Raw genomic sequence first — 15,416 nt, 5'->3', positions numbered from 1 at the left:
TGGAACTGCGGAGAGGCGTTCCCAGGACGAAGTCGTGGAACTGCGGAGAGGCGTTCCCAGGACGAAGTCGTGGAACTGCGGAGAGGCGTTCCCAGGACGAAGTCGTGGAACTGCGGAGAGGCGTTCCCAGGACGAAGTCGTGGAACTGCGGAGAGGCGTTCCCAGGACGAAGTCGTGGAACTGCGGAGAGGCGTTCCCAGGACGAAGTCGTGGAACTGCGGAGAGGCGTTCCCAGGACGAAGACGCGGAACTGCTGTGCAGGTGTTTCAACGATGAAGATGCGGATTATTTGATGCTGAGTTCCAGTATTAAGAAGTCAGAAACCGTATTACATAGTTCTATTACACCGAACTATTACTACAGGTCGGTCGTATATTTCTTAAGGAATCTTGTATAATTTACTAACTTTGCAGAACTAACACTCCGGAATATTTAAAATCCTTTAAATCAGTTTAAATACCATTTTCTACTAGTACCAGAATGTTTACGTCTATAATAACTTGAGTTACTATTTAAATATTGTATTTCATATAATCTAGAAATCTAGCGAACATCACAACGACATACCCTGTTCTACCTACTGAATAGTTAGGATAATGAAAATTACTTCATTCTGTATATAATACATTTAATAATTGAAGACATTCAATAAAATAGGTTCAATGAGTTTGACGGTATTTTACTGGTATGAAGCAAATCATGTATATTAGTTGGTATTAATTGAATGACACTGAAAAGTAATAACCTTTGTTTTCCGTTCACGATACTAATATTGTGGCATTCATATTTAAGTCAACTCATTCACACACTTTTATTGTTCACTTCTAATTCATATAAATATACATTTTATTACAACTTCTTTAAAGTTGTTGGCGCCCATAAATTAACATTAAATGATTCGTTCTTTTGCTTTTATTCTATAAATTCATTAGAATGGGTTAAGTATACTCGAGTTATTTGAAGTCAAATCACTTTATAGTAATCGATAAATGTTTTGACGGAGGTAACCCGTTTACCATTGTAGCCAGTTTCAGCAATTATATCTATTTAGAGAAATTGGTTCAATTGGAGTAATTGGAGCAATTAGAGCAATTGGAGAAATTAGATCATTGGAGCAATTAAAAAAAAATGATTGGTGATTATTCATAATTTTATTAATAGTTATGTCCCTGAAATTCGTAGATATTTGAGTCTATTTACTTGTAACACAGCTTATAGTATTCATTAAACACATTAGGTCACGCCTTACTGTAGGCCTGAATGTTCAAAGATTTTAGTCCTAAGTGTTAAGTAATGGTTTTGGCTTGTTTGAAAGGTATACCAAGTGTCAAAACAGTAGACCTCATGATTTGGAGAAGCTTAGCCTATATGCCTGACATTAGTCATGACTTATTGAAAAGCATATAATTTATTGATGAAAATTCCTTAAGACTGAAAGTCTAACAGCTTAGAAAATCTGCAAACATCAGAGAGGACTGTAATGGAATTTGTATGCACTGAACATATAAAGTATTGTGGTATATACTCCCATGATAAAAAAATTTGGTTAAGAAAACTAATTAAAAATGGATAGAGTTCTCCCAGTGAAGACTAGATAAATTAATATCTGATAGTGATTAGTTCCTCCGTCATGACTCCTGGGAGTAACTCTCTGGTGACATAAGACATATAATGCAACATTACAAAAAAATTGCATGCAATGCTTACAAACACCTTTTATAAATACAGCATTCTATTTGTATTTTCTGTATTATAAAATTAACATTTTTCTTGTACTATTACAAAATAATTTCGTGAACAGATTTTCAACAAAATTTTCCCGTGATCTAAAAAAATCATTTATACTGTTAAATAAGTAAGGATAGTTACTTGAATACAAGAAGTTGAAGCCGCAAACTTTTAACAGGTTGGTTGTTTCATGTAGGTACGCAGAATCCAGGCACATGTCATACAGCATGTTTGTATCAACGTGTGGATTATTGAGGTGTATCACGATCGATTTTCATGATTTTAATGTAGGCCTAGCTATGGGAGATCACAGAAAAGTGCACTGAAATCAGTGTTGAGTAATGTCAAGTAGTGATGTGGAGTGTCGAGTAGTGACGTGTAAGTAACCAAGTAACTGTAGTAAAGTGATTAATTTTGAGTGATATTAATCTCTCAGTCTTACGTACGGTGTTTTAATTGGGGCCCAGTTTACAAATTAGACTTCAGAATTAAGGTCACCGGATCATAATGCAACCTTAGGAACAGCATGTGAATTTGCCTGACAAGAAAAGTGCTTTGAATGACTCTTTGCAATGGACATACGCCATTGATTGTTTACAGTTGTGGTTTCTCTGTGTCATACAGTGCAAACCAGCAATAACGTATGTCCATTAAAATTATTATTTTTTTTATAAAATTAACCTAACAAGCGTGTCGCGCAGTGAGTACAGTCAGGGAGTGTCGACATGCATGTGTCTGTCACGCATGAATGTTGTGAAATGTGTCGTGACTGAGTGACGTGGGTGGACTATCACAACAAGAATGTTGGCGAGTGAGTTTAATTTGACAGCTTGATTAACCTTTAAATGCCGGTATCGTAAAACATTATAAAAGTATTTTGTGAAGATACAATTTAATCTACTCAAAGATTCATCTGCACGGGCTTTGTGGAAATTTGTTCTTATGTACAGCATGAGTCAAAATTTTTGGCTAATATTTACGACATGACTTGTGTTTTGTACATTAACTAGCTGCAGTACCCGGCGTTGCCCGGGCAGAAGACTGGGTCAAAATAACTTTTATTCGAAATCAGATGTAGATCGTAATTGTCTCCTTAACTTGAACGTTATTTTTCATGGCAATCGGTTGAACGGTGTAGAAGTTGATGCGCTGCAGCACTTTCTAGTGGGAAGTTATAGCAAAATGGATAGCATAAAAACATTCTCCATTAAAAAACACTCAGATGTGTTAACTTTCATGATGATAGGTCAAACGGCGCTGGAGTTTGTCAATGTCATACATATCAACATCTTATTATATACATATTGTACATTTTATATCATATTACTATAGAACACACAAACATAAGAATTAACTCTACGTTCAAATATTCTGACATGTTCAGATACACAATTAAGTACCCATATTGATTCCACAGGAATGTAGAGTTCAGTTAACACAGTTATATTAGAAGATTTATAGCACTTTTAAAAATGCACATTCCTTATAAAAATTATATAGCCCTTAGTTTTCACAATCATTTGTGACAATGTAAGAAATTATTCTTTTCGTGGGTGGATACATATACTACTAACATTTAACCTTATTATAAGGTGATTAATATAATTTATATTATAGTATTAGTTCATAGAATTTCATTACTATCTTATATAAAATCCAGATAATATTAGCATATAAATTATTTAGTTCAACACAATTTTTCCGAAAGTTAAAAAAAATAAATATTTATTGTGAAATTATTTTAAAGCATTTTAAATGTATATAACAATGTAATGAATGAGCACAAATAAGACTAATATATATATATATTTTTTTCAATATTGAGATACCAAAGATGAGTTTAGGATTTTTTTGGAAATTTTAATAGCAAGGCGAGTTTCTTTCAAGACAATCGACATATATCTGGGAATTTATATATGAGCTCTGCCAAACGGTGTTCAAATTGAGAAGGCAATTACTTTCTTTATCTGATTTAGAAAATGTTCCGTAAACCCTGTTTTCAGCTTGGGCAACGTCGGGTACTGCAGCTATTATATATATAAAAAAATTACTGTAGGTACATATGACGGTGATAAGCTCTGACACCGTTTGACTGACCACTATAAAAATGGTTCCATCGACGTGTTTTTTTTTTCCATGGAGAAGGCTTTAATGCTATCCATTTTCTTTTGAAACTCTACTAGATGGCGCTGCAGCGCATCAACTTCTATATCATTCAACCGATCACCGTGGGTGATTATTTTTTACAACAGAAAATCATAGGTCTCAGAGAATTACACACACACAGAGAGAGAGAGAGAGAGAGAGGGAGAGAAAGAGAGATGATATGTATATGTGTACCTACGTATTTCCAAATATTGCTATATATATTGAATGAGGCATTGCAACCCATGCCAGACATTAGCTAGGCAATGCAATTTTTTCAGTATCAGTAATCTTTCATTTTCCAATTTTTTTTTTTCACCAACGCTTTATAGATTCTATATTGCAAACAGACAATCCATTGTTAGATGTATGGAGGTAAGTAAATATACACTGGCAGAACAACGTTTGCTGTATTCTGCAAGAGATTGCCATTATTTGACTTTCAAATTAAGAAGACAATTTCTGTCTACATTTTTTTTTCTCGAAAAAAAAACAAAATTCTCCCTTCACGATGTGTTCAGCCCGGGCAAAAAAAAAAAAAGAGTAAAAAGAGAGACGTGAAATGCGCTGCATGTCTGGTGAAAGGAAGCGACAAGGCTGCACGTGAGGCTAAGAGAGAGTGAGAAAGAGAAAGAGGGAGCGTGAGAGAGGGAGAAAGAGGGAGCGAGAGAGGGAGAGGAAGAGAGAGGGAGAAAGGGAGAGGGGGAGAGAGAGAGAGTGAGAGAGAGTGTGAGAAAGGGGGAGAGAGGGAGAGAGTGAGAGAGAGGCAGAGAGAGACAGTGAGAGAGTGTGCTAGAGAGAGAGGGAGCGAGAGAGAGAGGGAGAGGGAGGGAGAGGGAGAGAGAGGGAGTGAGAGAGAGGCAGAGAGAGACAGTGAGAGAGTGTGTTAGAGGGAGTGTGAGAGAGGGAGAGAGAGATAGGGAGAGGGGCCCAGGCGAGCTGGAGGCTGACCTTGGAAGCTGACCTTCCTGAGGTACTTGAGCACCTCGTGGCCGCTGGTGGGGCGCATGGCCTCGCACAGCCCGGGCAGGCCGTGGCACAGCTCCCGGTGCATCTCCCTGCAACAAGCACACAGCCCTCGAGCCGCGCTCACCAGCTGGTGCTTATTACTGTAACGCCCCTCGTGCCCTAAAATTATATCATTTTAATTTGATAATAAAAACCTAGGAAACAGCTGGGAAAAATTATAGAAAAAAAATACAAGTGTACCAGAGGGGGCGCGAGGTGGTGAACAAGACAAATTTCATACTCCCTGCACACAAGCAACATGGTAGTTAGTGGATCGTTAAATAGAATAAGGTATATGATAAATAAATACATCACATAAGTAGCTTGGTCTATAGGTTTCCCTGGTTTATTATGAAGAGGTTTTGTTTTCGCATTCTTTCGATATCACAATAAAGATCTTAGCAAGTAACAAAAATAAGGACCGGCCCGAAATTTTTTAAAGCAATTTATATTATATCAATTAAACATTGTCACAGAACAAAAATTGAAATATTCCACCCTATTAGCTCTTTCGATGATTACATAAATAACAGTCTCAATGATTTTACAGATTCTCGTCGATTAAGTTCTTAAGGCACTGTTCGCTGGTATGCATTTAATTAATTTAGTTCATTATATGTAAGTGGAAACTATATTGCTCATATCACCCGGGTCTTCAAAGTATGACGTCGGGCTGGGAAAAATTATCTTCTTAAGGGGACTCGGAGCTCGAGGTCCCGAAGAACATGCGGGGAGCAATTTGTCCCCCCAGCACTTGGACCCTGTCTGAAACACAAGTCAAACTCAAAAAGAATTAGACCTGCTTCCAGACAGTCAAACACAGTCGGCGCGAAGACCAACAAACGGGAATTCGGGGAGAAAAAAAAATCGAAGTCACTCACCAAACAGGGTGTAGCTCCAGGGCTCAGGAGATGTCTCGGGCTGACATCAGGATGGCGCGGACTGAGAAATCCGCGGAAGACGCGGCAGAAAACGAATTTTTAGTAAAATAAAAAAAAAAATAAAATTTAACTAAAACATGACTATTTCTAATGACTACTCCTGATTGGCTACTGTACAACTGGGATAACATCCCCCCAGACAGCTGACTACATTCTCAATAGAAGGCGTTTCCGTCGTAGCCGCGACAAGAGACGGAGAGAAGTTCTGCCCGACCTGCTGCGCGGTTAGTAGCCAATGTCAAAGTCCTCTGATGGGGGACCACGCTCCTAATTAAAACGGGCGCTAAGGCCCTAGGGCAAAAGAAGGGGAAGGTTCGGTTCTAGGCCGAAAATTTCCGAGGAGTCCGAGACGGGCGTGACAACACGACATGCGCGCTCTCTACCGGCGGTAACAGGAAGCTACAAAGAATCGACTTTAACTGGACGCGACTAGAAAGCATAGGGGCTAACGGCGCCGCGGAGCAGCTCTCTAGCGGCGTAAAGGGGAACTAACGGAGGCGATGAACTGAACCGCCGCCAGGTGTCACTGGCGTTGTCTCTGCTCGCTGGCCACCAGGGTCGAAGTTACTGTTTCTGCCGCTAGATGTGGTGGGTGGTCCATCCTTGCACACATATTTTTTTTTTGCAAGTCGTCCTTGGAGTCGGTCACTGCCTGGCAGAGATCACGTCAGGTCAATGCTCCTAGGCTAATTTCTCAGAACTAAGGGTGGTGGAGAGAGAGGGAAGGGTGGACAGAAAACGCCACTAGGCTGGGAACGGAGGTCCACTGGAGACTCGCTCGTGCCGAGACTAGCTAGTCTCAGCAGGCCTCTAAGAAGTAGCAGCTTGCAGGCCAGAAGTTGCTCTATGCGATTTTAGTCATGTAGGGAATAGGGAATTAATATTACAAACCCGGGACGTGACTGCAGGCGAGAGAAATTTCAACCGGGCTGCCCACGTCCACATTAGACTAGCAAAATATCAGATAGGTCCCTGAGAAAGGTGCTTCGGTCCACTGGCACAAAGTTTAAGTACGTGGCGTACACCAGCCGAACAAATTGTAAATCACCCCTTTAGTAAACAGATTATTAGAAAAATAAAATTTCCAAAAATAATTTAAAATTATAATAACAAATTTAAAAAAAAGTGTCGAAATGCCTAATTTCCGGCACATTACTGAGCAACAGATCATCATTGAGGATGCACTCTTTCGCGCCCTGCGCTCTCGAACCCGTTCACTGGCAATTTTTTGGCGCCTCTTTCATTGACACCGATAATACATCTTATCTGCTTCTGCTTTTAGGCATGATGATAAATCTCGATCTCCAGCTGAATACAATAAAAGAATAGAAAAATAAAACACTCCAATATAAAATAAATCACACTTAAAAAGTCTATCTCACAAGTTTATATCTCCTTTTGACATTTTAAATCACGGAATTCACATAGCAAACAATAAATTATAAATATAAAGCTAAACTTTTAAGTGTATAAGTTTTTTACATTTTCAATAAAGCTATTCACATAAAAATTAATGATAAACATAAAGTTAATTGAACAAATCAATAACTCTTTTGCACATAAATCAATACATTGTAAACAGTTTTACTAAAATCAAAGAAATATGGTGCGTTTTTTCTGCCTCTCCCCTGTAGTCTCCCCATCCGGTCGTTACTACTAGCATATAGCATGCTCCGCTACGTACCTATCCGCTCCCCCCTCTCTTGCCGTCTTTCTATTCGACCGCTAGTGCATGTGTTGCAGTGACGTCGCCACTGACGCACTCTCCTCCTCTACCGGTTTCCCCACCACGTACATAACTAACGCTAGAAAATTGTAGCCTCCTCAGCAAAGACGTCTTGCTTCAAAATTTCCTATTAATTATAAAACATGAAATAGTTCCATGTTTATCCCGTGTGTGCCATCTATCAGCGACCAGGACAAAACTAAAATCACTGCATTTAGTCCGGACACAGCTTAGTAAAACAAAGGTCTCATATTCGCACATAGCGTTTAGTTTATCTAGCGCATAACTTTTGACAGGACGTGTGATTACTCAAAAAATTGAGTTCATTTAAAAGAAAATTTAATAGAGAATTAAATTTTTTTTTAAAAATTGGAATCGTTTGTGGCAACCAGATTATGTAAGTGTAAAATGTTGATTAATATCAGACCAAATAATATTTATGACTCTTTTCTACAGGATGTTCATAAAAATGTCACAGTCTCAATTGTATATTTTAACAGTTAAATTTAGACTCTTTACAACAAATCATACATAAAATTGAAGTCAAACGAACCTAATTTTTCTTAAAAATATTCAACATGTGCACCTTTAGTTATACGGCAAACATAAAAACCAAAGTGAAATTCTTTCCACACTTTTGTTACCAAGTCAGGAGTAAGTGAAGCAATAGCCTCTTCAGTTCTGGGTGTCAACTGTGGGAAATCATTAGGTAGCGGCGGAACGTAGACACGATCTTTTATAAAGCCCAAAAGGAAAAAAAATCGCATAGCGTTATGTCAGGTGAAGAGGAGACCAGTGAAAAATAGCTCCGTCGTCTCGACCATTACTCTTAGCAAATTGCAGAACACAAAACGTTTTACTTTCAGGAGTCGTCATTTGGCGTAGGTGTTTTTCTCTGTAATGAAGTTTCTCAGTTTTATGGTGTGAAGTTGACTGTTTCTAAGTAAGGTATGTGTAATTATTGTAGGTTCTAAGTTATGTGTTTCTGAGCTATAAAAGTCATGTTATGATTTTCTTGTTACAATGTTTGTAAGTTGTATTTTAATAAGTTATGATGGTTACATATTCTGTGTTTTTAAGTTATGCACGTTGTAGCTCATGAGAATTCTAAATAATGCATGGATTTTCGAAGATTATAATTTATGCCTGTTACTAGTTGTGACTTCTGAAGTCATGCGTGGATCCTGTGCGGGGCTGGGCAACGGGGCTCTCTCTAGTCAACCACTGACCGGCAGGCAACCCGCGTACCACTGGTGGCAAGACGTGGCCTACCGCACCAGGCGCAGAGCCCAGAGCCAGCTGTGTCTCGGTCCGACAGTCAGTCGGGTTTGTCAATCGATACCGCTGATTACGAATGTTTCTCTTTGTTTCCAAAAGGTGGTAATATATTTTGGCTCAGTTTTATGACTAATACAAATTCAGGTTAGATGTGGTCAACATACTGATAGTAATTTAAAATAAAAAAATCGTGTTCGTTATTTATGCATATCTACTGCGATATGCTATCATCATAATTACGCCATATTGCAAATCACTTAAACATGAAAGTCCACATAAATGACTTGTCCACATTGTATTCAATTCTTTCCAATCTGTTCTAAACAGATGTCACTAAAAACTTTTCTTTCTCACTACCATCAACTAACACTACCCAAACTTTAAAATGTAGTTTTTTGGTCATTTTATTGTCATTAAAACAGTTATTTTTCAACTTACGGAAATTATAGTCACACAGAATGACTGATTTAAATAGATTTACTTGTAATCATAAAATTTTATTTAGACATGTAAAAATGTTTTTTTTTTTTGTTTTGAAAATGTTAGTATTTCACACGTCCCACAGCGATAACAAGTCGTATAAATTCTAAATTTATCCTACAATGACACGGAAGCGGATACTCATCATGTGAACGGATATTCTTTCCAAACAAAGAGTTTTTTTACAAAGGTACGTATGCGGACACGCTAGCGCATATACATAAACAAGAGAGATGGTCGACTTCCAATTATCCCGTTGTCGTAGTTCCGGGTGACCATTGCGAGCTTTGTATTTCGGCAGCGATTTTGCCTTCACTAGGAATACGCAAACATTTATTTTTGACCACAAAATATTCGTATAGTAAAAGCGTGTTAATATAATGATTTGGTTAACAGAATTATTTTATTCACAATATTTGCAAAAAACTAGTGCACTTACATGAAAATGACCTTAAGAATGGCCATAATGCATTAAAAAATAGAAATTTTTATAAAAAATATATTGGCGACATTCCGTAGCTACGCTTTTTTTACTACTACCCCATTAAATCACGGGGTAGTCGGTAAAGATCACACACAGGCGAGTCGTGAATAAATAAATGTACGCCAGAGCTTTAAGGCTATGAGATGGCTCTGGTGTGTGAAAATATAGCCCTTATCGCTTTAGTGCTTATGGATTCATAAAACGTTATATATCCCTTAGGTGCGTAGGACTCAATGTGTCGTAAGCTCGGAGATAAAATAGAGATAAAAGTTTGAATTTTACCAACATCATTGGGATGGACCCAGAATTAAACTATCAACCCTCAGATTTTGATGTCGCTTGCTCTGGTTTAACGAGTAGAAACGCAGTGATCCTAATACCTATATATAACATGAAGCAAAGTTTTGCTTGTGCTAATAAATTCAAAGTGTATGTTTTATTTATAGATTTAAAAACCCAGCAGATTTTAACATTATAAACGAGAGTCTTCGTTACTTAACTAATGCCAATGTTGTATTAAAAAATGCAAAGAATTAAAAAAAGGTAACAAGCCCGTGCCTTAAGGGCAATTATTTGGAAACCTAGCCTAGCTATTGACTAAAAATTACGATAATTCATACTGCAGAATTTTCAAACATAATTTTATTTACATAAGATATTATTTTCAAGAAACTATTAATAGTTGCTTCTTATGATTACATATTCACTAATTTGAAACATTTTCAGGTAGTCATACCTTGTTAAACGATTAAATTAAAACCCTGTTACTTGAAAAAACGCACAAAAAATGAATTGACAAACAAGATTTTAAGTAAAAAAGCCCACTCCGATGGAGAGGAAGTCAAAACCGGGGCACATTTTCCACCAGAACTCACCTCAAAAACAGTCTAACCCGAAAAGTATATATTTTTAAAATTTTCAGAATATAAGAGCCTTCCATGAGCACATTTTCCACCATGACCTTACCTTTTGGATCGGAAACACTCCAAATTGAAAAAAAATTGTTGCGTGTACTTATGTACGCGTGTGAGAAGTTGTACTTCTTTGGAATCATTTAAAATAGTTTTTTAATTGCATGCAACTAATTAATTACAATAAAATAATAAAAGAGCTGGAAAAAAATAGTCAACATATTCAATTAAGTTCAGTTTAAATTTTAAAAATTAAATAAATAAAAAATATATGACATAATTTGTACTAAGTATTAAAAGATTCATAATTATAAACATTTATGATTGATTATTTAATAATTTAAAAGAAAATAAATAAATTTAATAATAAATCCAAAAATTTAATTTTAGTTTATTCATTTTTTAAATATTTATTATATTATTAATTTAATATTCACTTTTATTTTTATCAAAAAGTTTCCATTAAATCTATTGATTTATTTTTATAAATATTTATTATTTATTCAATTTCATAATAAATATTAAAAATTAATATTTTAATTTTATTATTTATTTTAATTTTTATGTCAATTTTTTTATTAAATGTTTTATTAAATTTATTTCTTTATTTTGTAAATATTAAATAACCAATAATAAATATTTAACATTAATAATTTAATAATATTTAGTATTAATTATATTAAATAATAATATTTTAATTTCTATCAATAAATAATACATACGGATAGTTAACCTCAATTATATTGGAGCACTTGAAAAAGTACAAAGGCACAATTTTTTTCACTAATATTTACGAATAGTAAATAGTATTAATCAAAATATTCAATTTAAATCACTACTGAATATTATTTATTAGCACATATAGGCTTATAATTCGCACTTGTATGAAACTAAAACACGTGTTGTGAATGTAGAAACTAGAAACATGTTATAAATATGAAAACAGTGATCAGAGGCGACAAACGTGCCAACATGCGCGACTAATAGAGGCTGTATTTCTATTATGTTGGTAGCTTTTTTTCGAGACTTAATGAGCGGTTTAGCGGGCAGCTTCAACCTGTTAATTTTGTGTTACAGTGATGACCGTGCATCTTAAAATTTCACTCTCATCATTTTTTCATAACGCGCCTAAAGAAGTATAACTGCAAAAAGCATTAATTTTTAAAATTTTCAAAATTTTGGTTCTTTAACCCATATTCGACCCCGGGGAAAATTCCCAGCATGCCCCGATCTCATGGATATAAAAAAAAATTGGTTGTCTTTAAAGTCGGTTTACGGACGATAGTTTAACGTGACAACGTCATAACAAAACATTGATGAAATGATTGATCCAGAAGAAAAGGAATTATCATATTCGGCCTGAGACTGAGCCGTAATAGGTTTTTGCAACCAAACCATTTAACCATTAAAAATATTATATTCTTTAAGGAATATATTTTTTTTAATTTTTCTATCTTTTGTATGATAAAATCTACCTCTGCATACTTTTATGAATAAAATTGAATCATTTTTTATTGAATTATCACTATTTTGTATGGATACAAAGGAGTGAAATGAAATGTACAATTTAATTAATAAATTTGATTTTATTTACATTCAATATTCAAATATATTTACTACTTTTGAAATGTTACGTGCGCCGTATTTATTTTTACAAGTACAAAAAAAAAATTCGCACTTGCCGGGATTCGAACCTTACGATTAGTAGATAGCGCTGCTTACCGCTCAGCCACAAGACCAAATTTTTAATAATTGATAGTTTCAGATGTTATATATACATTTATAAAAATTTTGTTCACGGTAGGAGAATAATTTATTTCGTTTTTATAACTCGTTTTTATAACAAATACGCATCCCAAATACACCAAACTTATTTATGTGTTACAATATTTTTTAAAACATTGTGCAAATATCCCGGTCGTAATTTGAATTATTATGTGTAACTGTAAAACACCATTGTTGGTTCAAAACGTATTTGAATATTCAACATTACTTTTAAATAACCGTACCGATTGCGCTGAAAATCGGTGGACGATCGTTAAATTACATAATATTAATAATTCAAACGACGAAAATATGATTCAAAAGTCAAATCGATGGTCGTTCCAATCGAGTGGAAGAGAGATGCCACGCATGCGTACAATGAGCATGAATAGAGATGCCACGCATGCGTACAATAAGGAAACAGGACACATCCGTAGTGGGACATCCGTAGTGGGACACTTTTTCGTGCGTGCAGCCGGCGTTCATTGATTTATTAGACGTTGTCACGTCAAAAACATGGTTATTACCCATAGCTCGAAGTTAGGATTTTTGACCCTCTGACCCACCCCCCACCAAGCCTTAACACTGTACTGATATATGCTACTATACATATGCATACATTACTAACTCCGTGACTGATTTGTAGTAGGTTTAATAGTGTCGTGTATACATAACCTACCACACAGTCACACTCTCTAATATTGCCAGGGCGGCAGGTATTTTTGATACTATTTACTGTTATCAACTTTTTTTAAACGAGCTCACAGATTTCATACCTTAAACGTGTGTAATTTAATAACACCTGCATTGATTGACAGTATAACTAATGTTAATTTAAATATACAAACATCGAAGAAAAAATAAAATAATAATAATTTTATTTAAAAAATAAATTACAAATTTATATCCAGCAAAACTGTGTTTAGCCTTAACTTGATAATCGGCCGGAAATTTCCGGCGTGCGCAGATTTAATTGCAAATGTTCTGTATCTGATTATCACAACAAATAGTGGATTGAAAAGGTTCTTGATGTTTTTTATGCACACGAGAGACAGTTATATCAGCTTGTAAAGAAAATTTTTTTACAGAAAATGTGAAATTTACGTTAAATTTTCAATTAAACTAAATTGTTCATTTGGCTTAACTCAGGGTAGATTTGATATCTTGTTAGTTTCTCAGACCTCTGGGGAGATAGGAAAAGGATTAAATCTGATAATAGTGTTATGGCCTGCATCTAAAGTACGTTTACTAGCGATTAATCTCAGTTTGCAATCGTAAGTGACTGTTCATTCACGGTATTTACGGACGTAAAGCACTACCGATTTAAGTGTATTTACTGTTATTAAAATAGGCTTACTCACTTCTTCGTAGGTTCCATCGTCCGAATCAAATTATTTATAACACTTTTACACAACTTTCAAAATGATTGCACTCGATGTACATACGCACAAAAAAAAAAAAAACTGAATGTCCTTTTTAATATGGCACCACCAGAAGTTTTCTAATTCCAAACAAATCTTTCAAACAGGTGCCAAAATCAAATGCGGGATTTTGATTGGCCGCCTCATAATAATGAATATTGTTCAAACCATTGTTGATTTGCTCCTGTTATCATATCATAGAGTCTATCAGAGTCCAGAGAGCAGTTTAGTGTCCAAAAAATCGATTAATTATAAATAAAATATATGAAAACAAATAATAAATAAAATATATTGTTGACAGCTTTGAATATCCCGCTGATGTGACTTGTTACATCACAACAATGAGGTCTAAGTTATCAAAATATTGTATTGTCAGAGATTCTTTATAAGTATACAAAAGTTTAACAAATTCTGACGTCGAAAAGTGGACAAAAAATTAATGAAAATATTTTATTACATAGTTCATTCAGACATACAAGTCAAGCTAATAAAAGCGTGGTAAAAAAATTAACATTTCCAGGCTCTACGAGCAAGAAAATGTTATTGGACATTTAGATACAAGATAAAACGTTTTTCTTGTAATGAGTTTCACGGCTGTATAGCTTCCGCACAAATTTGCATAACAGGCGCTCCAAGATTAATCACCGCTCTCACGGGTCCAGTAACTTTAAAGTTAAATTACTGTGTAACATGGACTGCCAGCAACAGTCCGTGAAGTTGGGCCTCAGTTCTAATGTTGCGAGAAGTGAGCTGAGGGAAAACTTCCTCAAAATAGCAATACCGATTGAACTAATGAGTTGTAAAATGGACGCAGGTTTGGAACTGCTGCTATGCTAGGCTGCGTGCCTCGAAGGAAGGTCGCACAGGCTGCGAACTTAAGCCTCTCCAAACTGCTGCCTTAAGGCCCCCGCCTACCCGGGCACACACACGGTGCGCAGAGCTTCAGAAAAAAACAACGTGATTTCAAAACTACTCGAGACATCCGAGTGGGGTCTGCTTACGATAATCATTTAGAATTCGCTGAGGGCCGATAAGTACTTTTGATAGCGGATTAAGTTTTTAAGCTGTATTTTTAGAAGAGTTAAAATGGCTAAAAGGCGTGTTTTCAGAGTAATTTTTAGGCGTGAAACAACCGGTTCAGATTCTTTAAAGCACTTAAAGGACTTGTATTACACCTTTGTATTACTTTCTCAGCCATATAATGTTACGGTCACAGCTATCATTTCACAGTTGTCCTATGGACGACGAGAAGACTGCGCGCCAGCTCAGAGCCTTGCGCTTAGAGGCGATACCGCGCTAGAAGCACCAGCGAGCGTCGCTATTATCATCACGCCTGATTAACAAACATACACCCAGACTAGAAAGCCCCTTAAGACGGTTCAAAAGCATCGCGCGTGCCTGTGGAATATCCCGTCACAAAACATTCTCACAGATTGCAATACTTTTACTTACAATTGCATAGGTAATTTATGGGATGATGCAGAATTTCAATTATATTGAAACATGGAAATTTGCAATAGCCATTCACTG

General features: G+C 35.9%; 1 protein-coding gene across 1 annotated transcript in view; it reads right to left on the bottom strand.

Moving 5' to 3' along the window:
• LOC134536425 (metabotropic glutamate receptor 4) overlaps positions 1-15,416 on the bottom strand; it is a 118,225-nt gene that overhangs the window by 50,272 nt on the left and 52,537 nt on the right. The window contains exon 3 of the mRNA XM_063376138.1: positions 4,825-4,931. Within this exon, the coding sequence (XP_063232208.1) occupies positions 4,825-4,931 (107 nt within the window). The remainder of the gene's footprint in view (positions 1-4,824; positions 4,932-15,416) is intronic.

This window comes from Bacillus rossius, chromosome 11, assembly GCF_032445375.1.
Source record: "Bacillus rossius redtenbacheri isolate Brsri chromosome 11, Brsri_v3, whole genome shotgun sequence".
Classification (NCBI taxonomy): Eukaryota; Metazoa; Arthropoda; class Insecta; order Phasmatodea; family Bacillidae; genus Bacillus; species Bacillus rossius.
Note: the sequence above shows the minus strand (reverse complement) of the source record. Positions and strands in the feature narration are given on the sequence as shown.